At 39.5% G+C, this 21,303-nt stretch overlaps 1 protein-coding gene across 5 annotated transcripts in view; it reads left to right on the top strand.

Annotated features, from left to right (window-relative positions):
- The window catches only part of TMEM117 (transmembrane protein 117), a 225,615-nt gene that overhangs the window by 94,290 nt on the left and 110,022 nt on the right, over positions 1–21,303 (top strand). For all 5 annotated transcript variants that reach the window (XM_075429093.1, XM_075429096.1, XM_075429095.1 and 2 more), the window contains one exon: positions 5,174–5,273. In XM_075429093.1, coding sequence (XP_075285208.1) covers positions 5,174–5,273 — 100 coding nt within the window. The remainder of the gene's footprint in view (positions 1–5,173; positions 5,274–21,303) is intronic.

Below are 21,303 nucleotides of genomic sequence, written 5' to 3'. Positions count from 1 at the left end.
TCAGTTACAGCATCAATCCATCAGTCTCAGGTGTTCTGCTCTGTGCCATGGATCTGTCTCACTACGGCCAAGACATTTTTGCATCCTAGTTTTGTTGTATCTTGGAGCTTAGCCTGCTGAGCCTTCTGTGGCTGTTACCTCTTCGACGTCTCGTCAAGCGAACTCCCTGGTTCAGTGCCTCTTAATTCTCTCTGTTCTGGTGTCACAGAAAAAGTTTCATCCATACCTCTGAAGCGTGCACTGGAGATGGTTAGGGACAGTGTGACTAGCTGTTGTGCTCTCTGCACTGGCTGTAGGTAGCTATGCATTATGCTGTTCTCATCATGGTGTGCCAACTTAAGGACAGCAGGTCTTCTTGTCTCTGTGCATCTTCCAGTTCCCTGTGTCTCTGTCTTGGGTTTCTAGCAGTAGAGGGATAGCTTTTCAGCTGAGCAAAGTGCTGCCAAGTGTCTCATTCGCCATTCTGTTGCTTTAGAGAGACAAATATGGATCAGGAACTGTATCTGCAGTCTTTCATGTATGTTTTCAGTTATTCTGACACTCTGCCTCTGCTAAATTAAGAGTAATGGAAGCTTGTGGTGCCATGTCTGAACGCATACTTCTTTGCAGCCTGTGTGAACTCCCGTGATGTCACTTGTTGGCTGTTGTCAAGGCATATCACTTTGTCAGGTGCACCAAGGAAGATGAGTTGCTTATAGATAATCAGCTATTTAGGGTGAACGCCAGATAATAAAACTGCCTCAGAAAAGCACGTATCAGACTGCAGGACATGTACAGACTTTTTATCACTCAACAGAAAAGATAACTAGGCCTCCCCTCCTTTTCGAAGGGCCTAAAGTTACCACTCTCTGTGGGTACAGTTCTTGTAGACTCTGTGCAGAACATGCCCTGCATGCTGCGTGCCAGCCCAGTTCCTTGGATACTCTGGAGTGTTTAAAGAGCCAGCTGAAGTTTAGGTAAGATGCATCAAGGTCACTAAAATGGCATTAAAAGGCAACTGAAACCTCCCTAAAGTGTCTGTGCTCTCATTGCAGTCCATGGAGACCTAGGGTTCAGTTCAGATGCATCTGGGTTGTCAGATGTGTCACAAGCCTTACAGCAGATCCAGATCTCTTTGGATTATCATCTGTAGACCAGGATATGTCACAGCACCTGGAATTATTTAGTCACATAGGTTTAGCAATGCCTTTTGATACATGAACATGCTCTTTTGACATGCTAGCCATCCTGCAATAAGATAAGGCAAACAAATCCTTCACCCAGCACATCTACAGTAGCATAAGGACGAATCATGGTCTAATCTGCATTTACTATTCTGACCAGGCTCCACTGAGAGTTTGGATGCTTTGCTTACACTTAAATTTAAGTATCTAAATTCAAGCTGTGTGCCAGTTTTGGATTCCTGTGATGGTCAAGAAAACACCATCTCAGCATGGAGTTTCAGCCATCACTTTTATTCCAGTGACTAGAACTATGTTGGTAGCACCACAGTGGCTTGTACATCTTTGTCCAACTTAAAAATGTTCCATTTACTTTCAGACTGTGTTGTCATTTTGGCAGCTGCGAAAGTGTTATCCTTCTTTGAAAAAATGCTCTGATACCATCCTTTGAACAATTTCTCTGGGCTAGTACTGTTGTTTCTCACTTTCTGTACACGCTCTGCTGCTAATTCCAGAAAAGTGGTCAAATATATTGGGCTTGTACATCTTTTTACTGACTCACTGTTACCAACTTACCTTTTGCAACAACATGAATGTAGGCAGTGCCTTCTGACGAAGTTTTTTGAACTCTGTTTTGGAACTATCTGTCTCAAGTCTCTTTTGTCTTTTGGTTCCTCTGTTTTGTGCTATTCTCTCCAATTTGTGGTCTATCTTGCATAGGCTTTGGCCTGCGAAGAGCAGTTTCCCTGGCTTTGCAGTTTCCAGTTTTACTGTCAAAGGTTAATAGTGGGTTTGTCCCAAATCCCAATAGCAAACTTGTCCTTTATCTATAACATTCATAAGTATTGTCTCCTCAGCCTTTAATTATTTACACTTATCCTGTCGATTTCTGAAGAGCTTTTTACTCTGTTATGAGCTTTAACTGCTGCATTTTTGCACTCAATGTTTTCTTAGATGGTGCTATTCATGCAATATGAATGTACCTCGCTACAGAAGACAAGTATGGCAAAGCAAACAGTAGCCTTTTGACAAGCTATAGAAAATCTGGGCTGACCATGACAGTTAACTGGAACCCAACAGCTGTTACCCCTCCTGCAAGGTGCAGGCATGGGTCCTAGCCAGGAAGCAGAGTAACCAGTTAATGAAAACTGCTCTAATCACTAGCTAAAGCTAGAAACAAATGGGGATTTTTCGCAATAGCATGAATTTTTCTTTTGGTACTGTTAAAATATATATTGTGGTAACATCATCAGGCGAGCATGGCTTTTCTGAAAATGTCAGCTGCTCTCATTTACGTTTAAACTAAAACCTGAAAATTAAAAAAGGAGGTTTTTTTCATTGTTAGCAGCCAAAAATCCATATTTTTAAAAAGTCAATTTCTCATTGTGTTTTGAAATGAAAATAATACTGCAGAGAGCATAAAAGACACAGGATGTAATGCTAATGGTTAATAAAATAGCAGTGTATTTCATTACTGTTCCTAATAAGATAATGACAGTGGTAAAAATGTTTTTCCGGTTCCACAAAAAGTAGTAGCTATATTTTAATTAGTAAACGTAAAATAACATGTAAAGTAACTAAAATATGCACAGATTCTTAAGAGTTTCTTTATAATAATGTGCTATTTTAACTCTAACTGAAGGTGTGTCAATTTACGTGTTTAATTTAGGCATTAATTACTTACAGGCTATGATGCACAATTTGTACTAGTCTTCTTGGATGCTTTAATGTTTCAAATGTTCATGTTTCAAATTACAAAAAGGACTGTTGGAATGATCTGGTGATTTCAAGGCCTGTCTAAGTATTGCATCCAGTTTGTCCGATGTTATTATAAGCCTTCAGGTACTTTTAACATTCATAAAAACAAGTTTTTGGAATGGAGAATGTCAATTTCAGTGAGGAAAAAAAAAAAAGCTTGTGTCTGGTTTGGTATCTCTTCTACTTGTTAATACCTGCACTGAGGGATCGGTGCCCTCTTATTTGGATAGCCCGTGGTGTGTACACCAGCCTGCGGCGGGTGGCTGCGGCAGCCCCGCTGTATATGCCAGGACTATGGGAGTTACCCCAGGGGCCCGCTTTTCCGGAGTGCTGTGCACGTGGTCATTTGGTTTCTGTACACCGGTAATCATGTATAATGCATATAAGAATGTATAATGCATATGAGCAATGTGAATGAAAAAGGTGAGAAATGTGAATAAAAGGGGTAAGAGCTGTGGGGGTTTTGTATGTGTTTCACAGTGATGAAAAAGATAAAGATGTGCATTGCTTTTGGGGGCCAGTCCTTAAATCTGTCATTTATTGTCATGCCTTCTTTGTTAATGAGACACCTTTTAAGGAAGGCAGACTTGATAATTTTTGGCCTTCACAGGTGCTATAAGAGCAGCATATCCAAGATGCAGGGAAAAACGGAACTCTGAATGTTTCCCAGTTAGAAAGAGGTTGGGAGAATACATCTGGGAGGGGTGTTCTTGCCTGTTCTCACAGCCTTCCCTAGGTATCTGCTGGTGCCCTTGCTTGGAGACAGGGTGACTTTAGGCTGACCCACTATGGCTGGTCTTGTGTTCTTACACCCTTATATACAACACAGTGAATTTATAATATTGATGATCGTATTAACTATATGGAATGTAATTAAAAATAGCTTGGAAAAAAAAGTGGGGTTTTTTTCAATTCCAGCAGAAAATCTGAGCCAGCATTGATGTGGTGGTCAACAGATGAAAATAAAGGGGTGATATTTTTGTTAATGACATATTAGCTGAAAGGTCACGACATGCGTGTAACGAAAAGAGCAGTTAGGGTATGCCATTTTACATGTGTCATGAAACTATTTAATGACACTAATATTTCTACTCTAGAATGTATTAAATTGTATCTAAGAAATGATACAGTGCTGTGCATGGATTCAGGCTAGCAAGATCCTCTATCCTGATCAAATATTTGGGTTTTAATAGGACTTCCCCAGGAAGTGGGATCAGCTTGCACTGATGCAGTTGCAGGGATATGGTCTGTTAGCTCCTAGACATTACCACATTTGGTATATAATAATGGTAAGATTTGAATAATGGGTAACGCAATGTTCAAGGCAGTTTTTACATGCAACTAGGTCACTTGTGTGCAGCCTTAAATAGGCATAACATGATATAAGCAGTGCTTACAGGTATCTTGAAAACAAAGATGTCACTTTGGAAGTTAAAATATAACTGCTATCATTATTCAGTGTTTTCGCTCTTGAGGAGAGTCATCTCCTCTTAAACACTATAAAGTCTTTTAGAAAAAGATATGAGTTTATTAAAAGCTATGATTTTTTCATGATGGCTTTAACCCAGCACAAGTAACATCACCTTCTTAATTATCCTTATAGCATCTTGATGAACTTGAAAGTAGAGATCAGATTACTGCATGAGGTTTTAAGTCCTTTCTGTTGCATTATTTAAGCAGAATGGAAATGCTTCTTTTGGATTTAAGTAAAATGTAACTATGAAAATAAATTCTATAAATCAAGAAACAGTGACATCTCACTGAAATTCTGCAAAGCTTGCTTGCACTGTTGTGTTAAAAAACGTGGTTGTATAACTGGTGGAGTGAGAAGTCAAGTGGCTCAATTATCTTTTTAAAGAGAACTTAAAGATTTTCATTTTTCTTCATAAAGATTTTGCAAAGTCACCACTTCCAAGACTGTTGCAATTCCATTTGTTCACAGGAAGAGATAAGAAGTGTAAAATAGATTATATCTGCAGAAGCTGTACATAATCCTAAAGCCTTCGCCTATCGTTATTTTAGCACCTTCAAAAGAGACATGGGCTGTAAAATCAGATTCACATTTCCATTTCTAATTGGAATTGACCCATCCTGGTTCAGTACTGTGTCAAGACTCAGATAGAGCAGAAAAAGTGATTATGAAAGAAATGGGAAATCTTTCACAGCTAATCATAGATTTTGTCACTAAAGCAAGTTCTTTATAACTGCGTTAAGCAAACGTGTATAGGTTACAGTCTGTGTTCTTGTTTCCACAGTGCATACATTATAACAGACTTCATGGGTATCAGGAATGAAAATTTTATGAAGGTTGCTGCAGTTGGGACTTGGATGGGAGATTTTGTCACAGCATGGATGGTAAGAAACATAATATTACATTATAATGTAATATGTTGGTTTAATACTTTCTTGAAGTATTCAAGTATTTAAACTAGACAAGTAGAAAGTTAACAGAGGCAAAGCAGCATAATGGCAGGGTGTTTAATTAGCTGGGAGTCCGGAAAAGTTTCAGTTAAAATGTATCAGAGCAACAACTTCATTTCTTCTGCTGTGATTGGGAGTGTTGCCGTTGACTTTTGTGAGGACAGCACAGTGGCGCGTCTTTGCTATGAAATAACATCATTACTTGCTATGTGGTTGAAACAGTGAGTAGTGACTAGAGATAAACAAGTCTGATGCAAAGGATTAAAAAAGAAGAAAAAATAACTGAAAGATGTGATAAATAATGATAGAGATGAGAGAAAAAAGGCAAACCAGTTACACCTCAGACTTTGAAGGTAGTCTGTTTGAAGTGAAATGATCAGATTGAGTTTCTCTCTAATTTAGGATTTGGAAGAATAAAGTTTTACAGAAGATTAAATGCGTTTATGAAGCTGCTTTTCACTTGAATTACAGTTGTTATAAAGGTTCTCTGCTGAAATACGGGCAACCCAAAGATCAGCTTAGTGAAAGAGATCCAGAAAATGATAGCTAACTGGGAACAAAATGAAGCATGTGCACGTGTTTTTATTGTTCAGGAAAAGCATTTCTTACATACAAAGTGATAAAAAGTGAATTAATTTTCTTTTTTTTTTTAGTAAGTTTAGTGTAAGTAAGAATTTTAACAATTATGACTGTGACATTAGTAACTGAAGTGAGAATGACATTCATTTAAATTGGGAAAGGAAGTCCATGACTTTGAAGCTTGCAGAATAGGTTTTAATTAATCTAAATTAATTTTTTTCTAACGATTCACTGATACCTCTGTTTGTTTACTCAAAATAATCAAGATAATTTTAGAGGGATTCATTAACACAAGGAACATTGCCTGATGGTGAATGTTTATCACATATCACTTACACATGGACGGAAATTATTTCAGCACTGTGTGTAGCTAGTGACTGCAGTAATCTCTGATGTAAGCAAACAAGCCAAGGTGGATGAATTTTAGGACTGTGGTATGTGTTGGGAGAAAACACTATAGGAATAGTTTCAAGCAAGAATGACTGTAAAATGCTGCGAGTATAGTCTGTAAAACTGTAGGAATAGTCTTAGAAGGGTCATCTGAGTTTCTATCCTCCACGTAATTAGAACATACTGTACAACAGGCAGAAGGAAAAAAAAAGCATCAAGGATTTTTTCAGCATATTGTTCAGTATGTGTCAGTGGTTTGTCTGAGACAAATTATGCTCTGTGAAAAGGTGGCCATGAAAAGCAAGTATGGAGCAAGTGATCTGTACATATATTACAGTAAGGACATTGCAGAATTGGTGCATTGACTCATGTTGACAATTAATGTGGATTTCTTGTGAATCCGTAATAAAATTCGTGGGTAATTCTGAATATCTTTAGTTTAACCCTTTTTTTTTTAATGGGCTTCCACAGCTTCGTCCCACGGTGGGAGGAAAGATGATGCGTAAGCTGAATTGAGAGGGGTCATGTTCTGCATACATATGTGACTTAGTGCTCCAGTGACAGATTACATACAGGTTGCACTACATTAGTATAGTTTCATTTTTTCAGTCCCTCTTTTCTCATTTCCTTGAAAAAAACCTCTTACATGCAGCACTGTATAAAGCATGGAAATGGCTGGATTCAAGAGGCGTGAGAATCCTAATCCTTTTCTGTGTGCTCACAGCCCTCTCAGGTCTTTTCAGCGATGGAAGCAAAACTGGATTGTGCCACAGCAGATTCCAGTGGTGGACAGAGTTATCAGAGAAGAACGGGAGAGAGACTGGGAGAGACTGCGGAGGCAGTTTGGAAAGGGGAGGTGCTTTGCAAACTAGGGTGGTTCTGTTAGCTGTCAGGAAGAGCAGAGGACATGGGATTGGAGGGTCAATGTGGTTTAGGGCATGCTTTGATTGCAAGAGGAGAATTCAAGGTGTGGTGATTGGTGTTTAGATCCTCAGAGCGAAAGAGGATAGTGAGATTGCTTCTGCAATGCAAATCTCTAGGTAAAGTGTATGAATCAGTCAATGGAAATTACCGTGTTTAAGGGCAGCTGAGCCTGGCAACATCGAAAAAAGCTACGTCAGGCAGAGAGGTATTAGTAACAGAGGAGAGTGGACATGTACATTGGTGCATGTGCATGTACATTGGTGAAAACCTCCCCCTCAGCCTAAGTTTAGCAATCTTACTCTATATGAACAAAAATTATCATGTAGTTTACAATATCTGAATTTGTTTGACTTTCTGCATGTCAAGCCCAGCATGGAAATTGAAGGTTGTTGAGCCTGGAGAAGAGAAGACTCTGGGGAGACCTTATTACAGCCTTCCAGTACTTGAAGGGGGCTTGTAAGAAATACGGGGACAGGCTTTTTAGCAGGGCCTGTTGTAATAGGACAAGGGGTAATGGCTTTAAACTAAGGGAGGGTAGATTCACAGTAGATATGAGGAAGAAATTTTTTACAAAGAGGGTGCTGAAACACTGAACAGGTTGCCCAGAGAGGTGGTAGATGCCCCATCCCTGGAAACATTCAAGGTGAGGTTGGACGGGGCTCTGAGCAACCTGATGTAGTTGAAAATGTCCCTACTCATTGCAGGGAGGTTGGGCTAGATGACCTTTAAAGGTCCCTTCCAACCTAAACTAGTCTATGATTCTGTGATTCTATGAACTGATATCAAACTAACATGAGTCTTCTCTGGGATTATTATATTTTAAGAAGTTCTCCAATCCTTTTTGGAAACAGGAAGTAGAAACCAAACATGTAAAGGAACCGTTGCACATCTTCCTATTTGCAGCAGTGCTTATATTTTCTAGTCACAGAATCACAGAATGGTCGGGGTTGGAAGGGACCTCTGTGGATCATCGAGTCCAACCCCCCTGCCGAAGCAGGGTCATGTAGAGCAGGTTGCACAGGACCTCATCCAGGTGGGTTCTGAATATCTCCATAGAAGGAGAATCCACAACCTCTCTGGGCAACCTGTTCCAGTGCTCCATCACCCTCAGAGTAAAGTTCTTCCTCAAAGAAGTCACCCATCCTTAGACTGCAAAGAAGATGAAAAAGCAGATGTAGCCTTCAGTTCAGTGTATTTGAACCATACTGAAATTAAGATCTTATTCCCTATTTGATTGGAAACTTTGGAAATAAGGAAGAATAAAGCAGTACAGATGGGATTCCATTTTAAAAATGGCTAATCAATAAACAGTCATATTGCCTTAGTACAGCAAGGAGAGGCTTATTAAATCAGGGAAGTGATTGAAATGGGAAAATATGTTTTGGATTGCTGTTTGTTTTGGGTTTAAAAGGCGGAATTGAGCCTTCCACCTCAACACTTCCTAGCTCACTGACTAGTCTGGTGACAGGGTCTGACTCAATTCCTAATAAAATCAGCAATATGCTTTCCATTGTTAGTAGTGAGAATGGGACCATGCTATGGGTGCAGAGGAGCTTCTCCTTTATACCTTTGGGGAGAAACTTCTGCTACTAATAATCGTCTTTGCTGAAATCTGTAGTAAGTGTTAGATGTTCTAAATAAGTCTATGAAGAGGGGTTGTGTTCAGTACACTGTCTCTCTGCAGTTTTTCCTCTTTGAAGCCAGGGAAATATATTCTGCATCTGCTTTGACATGCTTTCCTGCTCTCATAAAATGTGCATTCTGTTCTCATGGAGAGTGCTTTTGAGGCAGACACCACGGGACTTGGCACAGTAGAATATCTTTGAAAAAAGGTTGGATTCCACCCAGACACACCTATAAACTAGCAATTATGGCCTGCTTCTGGAACAGTGTGAGCAGGCTGAGGAAGGGGCTGATTCCAGGGTAGAATCTCTGATGATTAGAGTCGGGTGGCCTCTGGACCCTCTCTTTAAAAATGAACAACCTGCTGCAACTGTGTTTTTGAGGAGGACGAAGTCCTAAGCATGTGTGGTGAGGCATGCTCTCAGAGTATACCTGCAGGGGTGGATTGCACTGAACATTGACACAGAGGGCAGAGTATAACCAGAGCCTCCTCTCTTCTTTACAGCCTCCTGGTGAGGTGAACAGCCTGCTATCCTCCTTCTTTCCAGGCACTGTTGGCTCTCAGACTGCCAAAACTCTTGTTCTCCACTTTAGGTGATGGCTTTGTGGACTCTCCAAAGATTACATATTCACCCTATGCTATGAATGATACTCGTACCATATTGCGAGATTTGCTTACCAACTGCCATTGCCATTTATATTAAAGACATATCCCTGCCTACAAGCCCTACGTACATGTGAAAGAGACTAAACAGTAGACGTTTGTTACATCTTGCTTAGACCTTGCTTGCTAGGATTATCAGAAGCTGAAGCAGTCAACTTCAGCCAGAGGCTAGCACTAATCTCTATGAATGTATCGGGGGCTGTTCCTCTTGACAAAGGATCGTGTTCCCATTGACCTTCCTTCTGAAAGGTAATTTAATTGAGATTCCCTTTTCCCTCGTTAGTTGCTGGAGGGAACTGAGAATATTTGAGAGATCACTGAGCAGCAGAGACTCCGCTGGCTCACATCATCAGAAACAATGATGAACTCAAGGGATGGTTTAGTTTATTAATCATCAAACTAGTATTTATCAAATCTGTATCAGCATGTTCTTTTTAACAAGAAGCCAAGAATTCTGGCTGCACTGTGCTTCAGCACAGTACTTGGCATAATGTCTTAGAATGTGAGATGAATCATTGTCACAGCTCCTGGCTGTTCTTTCTGACACCTTCACTTGACTTCGGTTTGACTCTTCCCTCGCTTTGAACCATGAAGACTCCCACGACCACTTCTGTCTTTCATCATCTTAGCAGAGGAATTAGTAGGAAGTTATGAAGTAGTGCATCCAGCGTAGTCTGGATGGAAGGGTGATAGGTCACCACTTGTTCCACTGACCCCTTATCCAGGACTGACACAGACACATCGTATCCACTTGGATGGATGGGTATGGATGTAGAGACCTTCTACCTAAGACTTCTTGTCAGGACATAGCATTGGAATTTCATAAGGTTATTACTGAGTGGTGAATCCATACCTTCCTTTCTTCATTAGTGGAACTGGATAATGACCTCCATATACACCATTTGCCTAGGCTTCTGTGAAGTTTCTCAGGGAAAAGAGTCACATCATAAGGAGATCATGCCTACACATCATGACATATAACTTGTGGTGGAATGCTTCTCCCCTTGATAAAGATCATCTGTTCTTCTGTGAGAAGGATTTTCTGTTCTCAGAGATTTTCAGTGCGAGCTGAAAAAGCTCCAGAAAATGTGCTTGTCTGGCCAAATGGACCAGGTTTTCAGTGTTATAATTCTGGAGGACAAATCTCACACCATTATGTGTTCTGGCTTTGCTAGTTGTGAAAGAAATAGATTGTGTTCTGTTCCTTTCCTTCACATTTCTTTATTAGGCTTTTTTTATCTTCATTCACTGGTGAAGGAGGCTTCTGTATTTTCCCATTTTGTGAGACTAACGTGTCTTACATGGCTGGTCACAGTGTAGCTAGTAGAGCGGCCTGTGGCTGGTTCATGAAGAATACTGTAGAGGGCTGAAGCCTGTCCACGTGATTCTGGATGCTGTTACCATCGATAGCTGACAGGTTTAAGTGAATGGTTACTGCCATGCAAGCACACGGTAAATCTGTAGACTCCTAAACCAGAACTTCTTTCTGTCATGTAGATCATGTTAGAACTCAGGGTACATCTGTAAGAACGTAACAGTTGTACCTGGTCAGACCAAAAATCCATCCAGCCTAGTATCCTGCCTCAAACTGTGACTATGGGGAGAAGGCTACCAGGAAACTAAGAACGAGCCAATCATATATGGTAGTGTCCTCTAATACTCTGTCCAGCTACATGCGGTTTTGTGTATATAATAACTTCTGATGGGTGTCTCTTCCCTGTTCTTGTTCAATCTCACGTTTAGCCCAATTACTTTTTTTAGCATCCACAGAATTATTTGGCAACAAATTCCAGAGGTCACCTCCTTTTGTTTGTTTTAACTTCTTTCCTACTAACATAATTTGATGCCTTTGGCTCTTTACTGAAGAGACAACAAACACTTCATCCCTGTACGCTTTCTCCCTGATGTTTATGATTTTGTAGACATCTATTGTAGTTAGCATAGTTTATCCCTTCTTCAGGCTGATGATCTCTAGCCTAGTAAGTTGTTGCTCATACACAAGCTGTTCCATGTATTTGATTATCTTTATTACCATTCTTTACAATTTCTCCAGTTTTGCTATGTCGTTCTTCATGGGGAAATCACAACTGCCCACAGTGTTCAAGGCGTGAATGAACTATGGGTTTTACAGTGATATAACAATATTCCTTTATTTTCTCTTCCTTTCCTAATAGTTCCTAACTTTCATGGTGGGTAGGCGTTGACAATATGGGGCACTAAAAGCGTGTTTTCATGGTACTATATTATCGTAACCTCAAGATCTTGCTCCTGAGCTATAATGATCAGCTGAGGGCCAATCGTTTCATAAATGATCCCAGAATTGTTTTGCCCCCGTACATCACTTTGCATTCATCTAGAAAGAATTTAATCTGTCATTTTATTGCCTAGAGACTTACTTCTGCGAGGACCTTTCTCAGTTCTTCACAGTCAGCAAGCCATCATCCTTATTACTGTGCATATCTTAATATCATTATAAAGCCTCACTGCTCACCTGTTTTTCCAGGTTGCTTAGGAATATGATGAACAACTGCATCCACTGCACAAATCCCTGTGGAACTCCACTAATGACCTCCCTCCATTGCAAGAGCTGTCTGGCTAACCTACTTACCTTCTGTTGCCTGTCTTCTAACCAGTTATTTATCAGCATAAAGACCTTCCCTAAAGCTCTGGCTGTTAAGTTTCCATAGAAGCCTTTGATAAGGGATATTTTTTTTTAGAAAATTCAGAGTAGGCTATTTCAACCACACTTCCTTTATCCATGTGATTTGTTGACCTCATTCAGTAATCCTGTTCAGAAGTATTCCCATGCCTGATATTTTCAGAGCCAGCCACTTAGCACTGTTTTCACAGCCTCAGTGTTTCCTGCTGCCATTAAAGAGGTGTTCAGAAAATGTTTGGTGGTCCTGAGAATGCTGTTTGCATGAAAGACAAAAAATCCCAGCTTGGGAGCTACAAATGTGTGGAACAGTATCAAGCCATCTTCATATGGTGTATCAGTGAAAGACAGTGAGCTTATTTCCTACCAGTTAAACTTTGCATGTTTATTTTACCCCATTTTCATTAATTTTCTCCGTTCTGTTCCCTCAACACCCCTTTGTCTTATGGCCTGGGTGCCATTTTGCAGGTGAACAAAAATGCAGTTGAAAATATTTTGGTTTGTATGTTCTTGCCCATAGCAGAAGGGCCAACAGAGCCTGAACATGGCTGTTAATGTTATCCTGAGGACAGAAACATCTCTGCTTGTGGTAAGACCTATATTCTGAATATGTGCCTGATTACATGTTTCAGAGAACATCAGCCATAGATACATAATCTTTCTTTCCTGAAAACTTAGTCTATGGATCTCTTAGGCTGAACAGGGAGAGCTATTTTCATAGTTAGGTGGAATTTTTGAATCATAATTTTGAACACAGGAACATGTGTCTGCTAGAGTCATTCATTGAATCTGGGCCCCTCTTGACCTTCTTGCTGAGAAACACCTTTTTTTCCCTTCCCTGCTATACAGGCAGGAGACACCATGTAATTGCTGTAGTTTGGGACAGAAGTGTTCAGTGGCCCCGAATGTATGGTTGCTTAGCTCTTCATTTTGGTCTTGCAAATGATGATGTGGTCTTTCTCCATAAATTGGAAGCATAATGGTCTAATGTATTGTACAGCGGAGGGTGAAGTAATGTAGCACGTGCATTATCCTTTAATAAATCCATCACTTGATATTATCTTCTGGTAGATACCTGGTACCTGTAGATTATCTATCTACTTCCTTCTTTATTCATTTTTGTAATAAGAACAGGTGTGTGCTTACTGCTATTAGAACATTTTTGACTGTTTGCAAGCTATTGGCAAGAATTTTAACGGTATTTGAAGATATTTACTTTTGACTGTTGCCATTGTGATCCTAAAAATGGCATTTATTTGTAGAACAGGAGAACAAGCTTTTGAATGATTTTGAAGCACATCCCTTGTGTCTATTAAGAGAGAAGGTTATTCTTGTCCTCCTTTGCTCTGAGACATAACCGTCTATGTCAACATCCTAGAGGAATGAAGGATTCATTGGTATTGTGCAGAAACTAGGTTGATTTTTCTTTCATCTCATAATGTGTTGTTAGGGCATGTTCAAACAAAGTGAGCAACATCGATGCTGCAAATACTATGATGCTGATGAAAATTGCAGGCACGCTAACTTATTGCAGTGCAAATAGATAGAAAATAAAATACTAATGTGACTAAAAAAATTTAATCTTCTTTTGTACAGGGAAGGACACCAGTATAAAAAAATATGCTGAAAGAAAACATAGCGTCATCATTAAAAATAATGCAGTTTCTGGATTTTTATATGTAACTTTTAAACTGAAAGAATAGCCACAAATGTTCACTCTTAAATTAATGTGAGTCTTGAAAAGTAATTCTTCTGTCCAGGAAATTCTGTTTAGAAAAGTGTAGTATATTGTTTTATTTCCAAGCAGTGAAGAGTCCACCATTTTGATGCACATTCCAATGTAGTTTGGAGAGTCAGGAGTCTTGAATGACTGACACCTTTTCTAACTTATGCCTCTGTCAAGGATTGGGTATGACAATTCAGATTATGATCGGTGTCAGTCTTCGTGATTGTTTCTGTTCCGCTGACGTATCAAATGACAAAATAAAACTGTAATTGAACTTGCAGTGGCATCTGAAATACTGTATAGCTAACAACTCTACTGTACTTCAGTAGTGGAAATGAAATTAAACTATGAAGCATGACGTGGAAGGAGCAAGATGGATGACACATGTTACTATACTTACTTGCCAGGACTGCACAGGAATGCGACTAATAACATCATCGATGGCAACTTGTTTCTTTCCATTCAGAGCAGCAGGCACAATGCCAGTTGCCCTTTTTGTTCAGCAGTGTTTCTTGTTTTGTTTTTCTTTCCTCTTCCTAAGGGCCAGTCCAGTTGCAGAGCCATTCTGTAGCTGGTGGTTCTGTCTCCGGGTGATAACCCACATGTAAATTCATTGACACAATGGCTGTTCATACATCCAGTCATACAAGAATGGCTAATTTTGTGTTTTCAGTTTTGTAGGGCCGAATGTGCTCACATCCTGGTCTGCTTCATGGCTGGAACTTAGTTACATAAGGTGGAGCGTGCCTGCTGTCATCTGAGTTCATCCAATCATCCCATCAAGTCAGATTGCACTATTATTTATTCATTGATTGGTGGTGTAGCCATCTGTTCATATGCTCTAGATTATAATTATCTGCTTTTTCAAGCTTGATCTTTTTTTATATTCCCCTGTTACCTTGTCATTTGAATTCTGACCAGACATTGCCAGAGGTGTTACTTCATCCCTGTCTGTTTCCCAGCCAGTGAGTTCCTTCAGCTCATTGTCACAGAGATATCTTTGTTGGTAACCATTTTCTGGGCTTTAAAGCATGCACTGGTATATCTAGCAGTAAAAGCCTCAGGATTTTTTTCTGAAGAAGGCCACAGCCAGCTCTACCTCAGAGCTCAAGAGTAAGAATTGGAAACCCCAAAGCTGAGCCCCAAAATTTAGCCTAGAGTTTCTCCAAATCACCCACTGACAGCTTTCTGTGACAAGCAAAAGTAGTTCTAAGAGTTCTTCTAGACACTTGGGAAATTTCCACCACTAATTTTTTTAAGGATTGTGAACTCATACACACATTTTTGTGACCTCGCATGCACATTTCCATACTGTCTGGATCCCTGTCTCAAAAAAGTAATGTCAGATCTTCTGCTTCTGGACCAGGCAGTGCAGCTGATGATGAATGGTCTTACTACAAAACCAGAGCTGTTCATGCTGGCTAGAGAGATTCTGTTTGTTATCAGAAAAGCAGCCCAGGTTCTCAGCTCTGTTCTCAGTCAGGTTCTTTACTCCATTTTTGATCTCAGTCCTGATGATGTGAGGTTTTGACTGGAGCCAGAAAGTCTGCAGGCGGTCAGTCAGTCAAGGTTCACCTGGTAGCAATCTTGACCAATAATCTTCTGTGGGTGAGCAATGAGTTTCTTCTACCCTACTGTAGTTAGTATTCTGGTGGAACTAATTAAAATGCTCTTGGTTGGAAGGAGCTAGTTCTCAGGGTGACTTGAACTGAGTGCTGAAGTCTCCTGTTGGCCCAGTGTTTCAGCCTTGTGACTTGTTCACTGCTGCAACTTTTGATGGAAGTAACTTTCTTGAATACTTCTTCAGTAAAGTATATGAGATACCATTATACACGGATGTTTCACTTCTCCAGTAGGGGTACTCTTTCTGGATATTGTACCTCTACAAAACAATCTTAAATTCTTTGGTTGAAGTTTCCAACTTGTATCCACAGTCAAAGAAATTAATATGTTTGTTGCTCCTTGCTTCATCTCATATCTTTGGGTTGAGCCAACAAGATGGATGTCTCTTTTTTAAGTTGACAACACCAGAAATCCCCACAATGTTTTTGAAGGATTGACAAACCCAAGAGGTTTGACCCGTTTGAGAGGCTTGCTGAGGCTGACCACGGTAACTGACCATGGTGACAGCAGGCTGCCTCTTACAAGATTGCTGTGGAGCTTCTTTCCATCGTTGGAGCACATTTCAATTACGGCTCAAGCTACATTCCAGCTGGAAATTGTCTCTGCTCCTAGCGTTGGCCAGATGACCATAAGGAGCTATCGTTTTTCTTTCATAAAGCTATATGCCATATACAGGTGTCCATAACTGATGTGTCAGTTAATTGCATAGTGTCACTGTTTCTGTATGTGCTACGATACTGCCCAGCCTCAACCACAGCCCGAGTAAACAAACATCCAAGGGTAAAAAGAGATTTTCTGGTAACTGGAGATCTTTAAGATGCTTGGGCCTTGTGTTCATTAATTTTCCATGTTTATTCTTGCCTCTCCTAGAACTGTTTCATCTTGTGTTCGCAGATGATGTAGATGTTATTTGAACGATATCTGGTTTTGGTGTCCCGCAGGCAAAGAGAAAGTAAATGGAGCTGTACTGATCAGCAGTGTGTCCCTTCAGAAGCATCTGCTCTTTTGCACTGCCATGCTCATGTAGCAATAGTAGAATTTCACATATGGACTGAATGTTTTGAATAGTCATGTGGCTGGTTATTAACCTGTTTTTAGAAGCTGCAGTTGTTTATATAAAAACAGCGCTTTGTCCAACAAGATTTACTTGTTCTAAAAAAGACTTAGTAGAACAGCAGAAATGTTAGTAAGTAGAGAGGATTGTAGTTACCCCCAGAAATGCAAAGAAGTTTCCATTAGTTTCTTGGTTGTTGGAAAAGGGAGATACATTTTTAGTGTCAGTTTTCTAATTAGCCAGAGTTAAAGACAACATATACATGTTACTTGTATGGACATTGTTCTTTCATAGTTCAGGGTGTAGGGTCACAGAAAAAGTCCAACTAAAAGTACACTGTTTAAACAAATTCAGGAATTCATTACTGGAGAATACCACTCATTCATCCTATGTACTGTCCTGCATCCTGCACTGGTTGGTGTGAGATGCTCACTGTGAAAGTTAATGCAGTGTCTTCAGACTCTGTAGGAGGGTGAAATAGACAGGAAGTAAAAGAGGATGAAGAAGTACATTTTCCGTTGAGCCTTCAACAGCTAGAACTCCAGCTGCTGTCAATGGGGGCCATGCAGGGTTTGTTTACTCCAGCTTCCTAGCTGATCAAAGCAAGGAAAAAGTTTCCTTCTGGGAAGGGACAGAGGCAAAAAGTAAATTGTGTAGGAACAAGGTGCGTCTATTCTTCACTGGAGTGAAGTTAAGTGGAGCAAGAGCAGAATGGAGGAGGCTCAGGAGGTTGTGAAACAGATGTTTACTGTTTAGATGCTACAGATTTTGTGTTGAATGCCCTGACACACACTGCATTCCTCCTGAGAATTTGGAACTCTGACTGGAAAAGTGAAGTGAATTATCTTTTCTTTTTTGATGATGTTTATTTTGTAATTTTCTGATATTGTAAAATTGAAACCAGTGCTATCTCTTGTGAGGACTTCTGGGATAACTCTTAGTGTATGATAAGATGCTGTGTTTGTTAATGCATTGCAGTTGATTTCACTATTAAAATACAGAAAGCTTATTTCTTACTTAATTGTAGTAGTGTTCTCTTATACCCTCCCAAACCCCTTAAAAACTAAATAATGCAAAAAGTAGATTCATCAGGCAAGTGAGAATTCTGCAAAAGTGGTCAAAAATCCATGGCACCTTGCAGGCAGGGAGCCTGCGTGAGCACAGCATGCCTCACAGATTTCGCTAGCCAGTGATGGTTCTGTGATGGCTTTTTCCATGTTACACATATGCCTGTGTGTAGGGTGTGAGGAATTGGGGTATTCCAGACAGAGGAGGAATGTGAGCTAGCAAGCCAAGACGTATCCACCTAGACAGTGGTATAGTGGTGTGCTTAGAAGTTAAGATCACTATCTTCTAACTGCGATGAACGTGAAACTGAGGCCTAGTACTTGCTTCCTTTTCATCTCAGATATACATGTGCATTTTATTCTGACAATAACGTTTCTTCTAATTCCAGAACAGTGATGATATCTGTTATGAAATCTCCAGTGTTCTGAGATGCTTTAAAAATGCATGAAGGATCATGTCAAATATTCATAGGAGCTATTCTCTTCTCCTAATGCTGTAGGTGAAAGATACAGCTCCATCTTTTTCAAAAGACAAGGTGTAAGGGAGAAGATACATTTTCCTGCAACTCAAATTTTGTCCCGTTGATTTGTTTTCTAGCTTCAATTAGCCATACAGTTATAAGTCAGTGAGACTCAGGTTCCTATACTTTCTTTTTATCATACTCTCCTTTGCTCTTTTTCATGTAGAGCGGTATTTGCTTCTTGACGGTATTTATGTAGCAGATCCTGGTATGTCCCGGTTACATGTATTTAGAAACTCAAGTTAGGGTACCATATAAATTAAAGTAACTATACAGCGATTCTGCATTCTGACATGATGTACTCCTTAGATATGGTGTGAATGAGTGGGTGTCAGAAGTGCTGCAGAAGTGGGACTCTAGAAATAACATGTTCTTACTGAAGATCTTTGAGTACAGATGGCAAATGTGTAAAGTGTTGGAGTCGGTAAGATGGACACTTCCTCTCTGGAACAGTCTGGTTCTGTATGAGATTGCAAGCACAAACCTTTTTCACTGACAAGCAGAAGAAAATAATTTTCTTGCTGGAACTGAAACTGAAGCCATTACCTCAATAAATCTGCCAAGATGTGCAATGGGAAGCTCTATAACGGAATGGGAAGAGATTTTTTGAGAAGTGTTAGAAGGAATATTGAACTGACCATGCAAATTCAGCTGAAGATCTTTAGTGGATTAAATATATGGTGAAATAAAACCTTCTGTATCCACAGGGAGAGATTAGCAGCAGATGGCAGTGGTACACAGCAAAGCATTTCTTTAATTCTGAATTCCTTCAGGGTCTGTAGGAGGAACTATTAGAAACTCTGTAAAGGGAAAAGAGGAAAGAAGGATGTTTTATTGTGAAAAAGCATATTACAGCACTCTTGCCTAACAAAATGATGTATAAAATCTGTACTTTTCTGTAAGGGAGAGCATGCTTGAAACGGGTAAACTAAGAAAGAAGAGACTATTGCTAGTCTTAAACTGCACTATTTTGAGGGATAAAAGTTCAGCTGAGAAACTTTATTGCAAGGTTGGAAGAAACTGCAGATGCATCTGGTGTCTGTTTCCCTCCTGTATAGACTTATGTCTTCCCTTTTTATGCTTTTCGTTTCACCTTCCCTAAAGTGTAATCATCATAACTGAAATTAGTGATAAATTCCTATTGTCTGGATTTCATCTCTCTTTGTAGAGAAAATGTGTTTAGGCTACGGTGAGAAATGGATGCTTTTAATGTCCAGGTTACCAGAATACCATTTATTTTGTGTGGAATTAAACCTGAAAATAAAAGAAGGTTATTCTCACAAAAGCTACAGTACCTTGAAAATGGTATTGACATAGGTCAGCTCAACCCACACATTCTGAAGATCAATACATCAGAAGAGCAATTAAGTAAGTGCTTGTGTAAATACAACATAGAATTAATTTTCCTGTGTGATACTGCATAATATATGAATTTGTTGCAATATGGTATGATAAGTCTTCTCTTAATCCACCTTGCTAAGAATGCTGCATCAAACTGAGTGAAGATACCTGACTTGTAAGTGAAATCACTAACTCTACCCTGTATCTATAGAAGTTGGCATTAAAGCTGAGCCTGAAATGGAGAAATCGTAGGAACTGTAAAACTTAGACTAATGATACTCTAGCCAGAAGGTTAGTTTTTCAATATCCATACTTGTGAGTGTGCTCAAGAAACACTGAAATTTCAACATGTTCAAACACAGTTTCTACAGAAAAAAATCAGATAGATCGGCTTCCAGAAGCTCTTTGTTGCTAAAGCTATAGTCTAACTTTGATGTAATTCTGCTGACTGCAGCAGACTTAAAATATGCAATTGCTTCTTAAAAACTGAGATATTAAAATAAGAAGTTTCAATGGATTTGAATTAAAATTCGTTATAAAACTTCATTTAACAAAAGGCACTCAGTAAGAGGAGACTGCTTTTGTCTTGGTCTCTTTTTATTGTTATTTTACATTACTTGAAATGGGAACTTGAAGTACTTTTTTTAAACAGAGAGATTGTAGAGTTTCACTTAAACTTTTGTAAGTGCCTTTAAAACCTCCATTAAAAAGCTATTTTTGTAATTTCTTACAGTACTACACTTCTCCAAATCACAAAAGAAATCACTGCCTCCTACACTGGCAATAATAAAAAAGGTTTTGCATTTTGCAGACATTAGGGATTGATCTGTATAGCAGCTCGTGGAGACAGGTATGCTAATATCTCCCTGTTTTACAATAGAGAACTGAAGCAAAAGAATAGGGAAGAGATTAAGCTTTTTGAGGCCAAATTAATCAGGCGTTACCCACAGCTTCTAATACTGACCTTTATATTAGTGTAAATGATGAGAAAAAGATTTATTTTGGGCAGCAGATTCTCAGTCCTTACATCTTGCATTTGAAAATGCTTTGGTGCTTGTCTGGGTCACATAGGGAATTGGTCATGGCCCTGAGACAAGAGGCTGCTCTCAGCTTTGTATTTGTCCCATCATTGTTTTCCTCAGATCTTGAAGTGAAATTGTTTTCTTTCTTCATCGATGGCAGTGTTCCAATGTAACTAAAAGATATCTGTCTCTGCAAAGATACTGAATAATTTGTTTTATGGACAATTGAAATGGCATGTATGTGCAGACACATAAAGTTAAGGAGCTGCTCTGGGTTTTTATTCTAGTTGGTGATTAAAGCATATTATAATGTTTCTCCTCAACTGTATGTAGATTAAGAGATGCTTCCAAGTGGTGGATGTCCTGGACGGTTCTTCCCTTTCTCCTGGCTTCAGCTGTGTATGAACCATAGAATACATGTTTTTTCTGTGAAGGTTTATTCTGTGCCCATTTCTGGACATCTCTGACCTGTCTTCTCTTCTGCTTTGCATTCCTTTTATGCTTGTGTAATTCTACCAAAATGATGGCGTTTATACTGATGTCTGCTTGTGGAGAACCAGGGCGTGTATTCTGGTTCTCCTAATTTGAAATTAGGTGGATCTTTGTGTAAATTTTTCACTCGTATGATGCCACAAGAATTAGGTTTACTACCCAACACCCCAATTTTGTAGTAAAAGAAACAACCTAAGTAGAGTTATTAGACAACGTAATCTACTTCATAATGGACAGAGCACTGTCAGAAGGATTATCAGAAAGAGGAGATGCAGATATAAT

This window comes from Opisthocomus hoazin, chromosome 8 (assembly GCF_030867145.1).
Source record: "Opisthocomus hoazin isolate bOpiHoa1 chromosome 8, bOpiHoa1.hap1, whole genome shotgun sequence".
Taxonomy (NCBI): Eukaryota; Metazoa; Chordata; class Aves; order Opisthocomiformes; family Opisthocomidae; genus Opisthocomus; species Opisthocomus hoazin.
The sequence above is the reverse complement of the archived record's forward strand: the minus strand, read 5'-3'. Positions and strand labels throughout refer to the sequence as shown.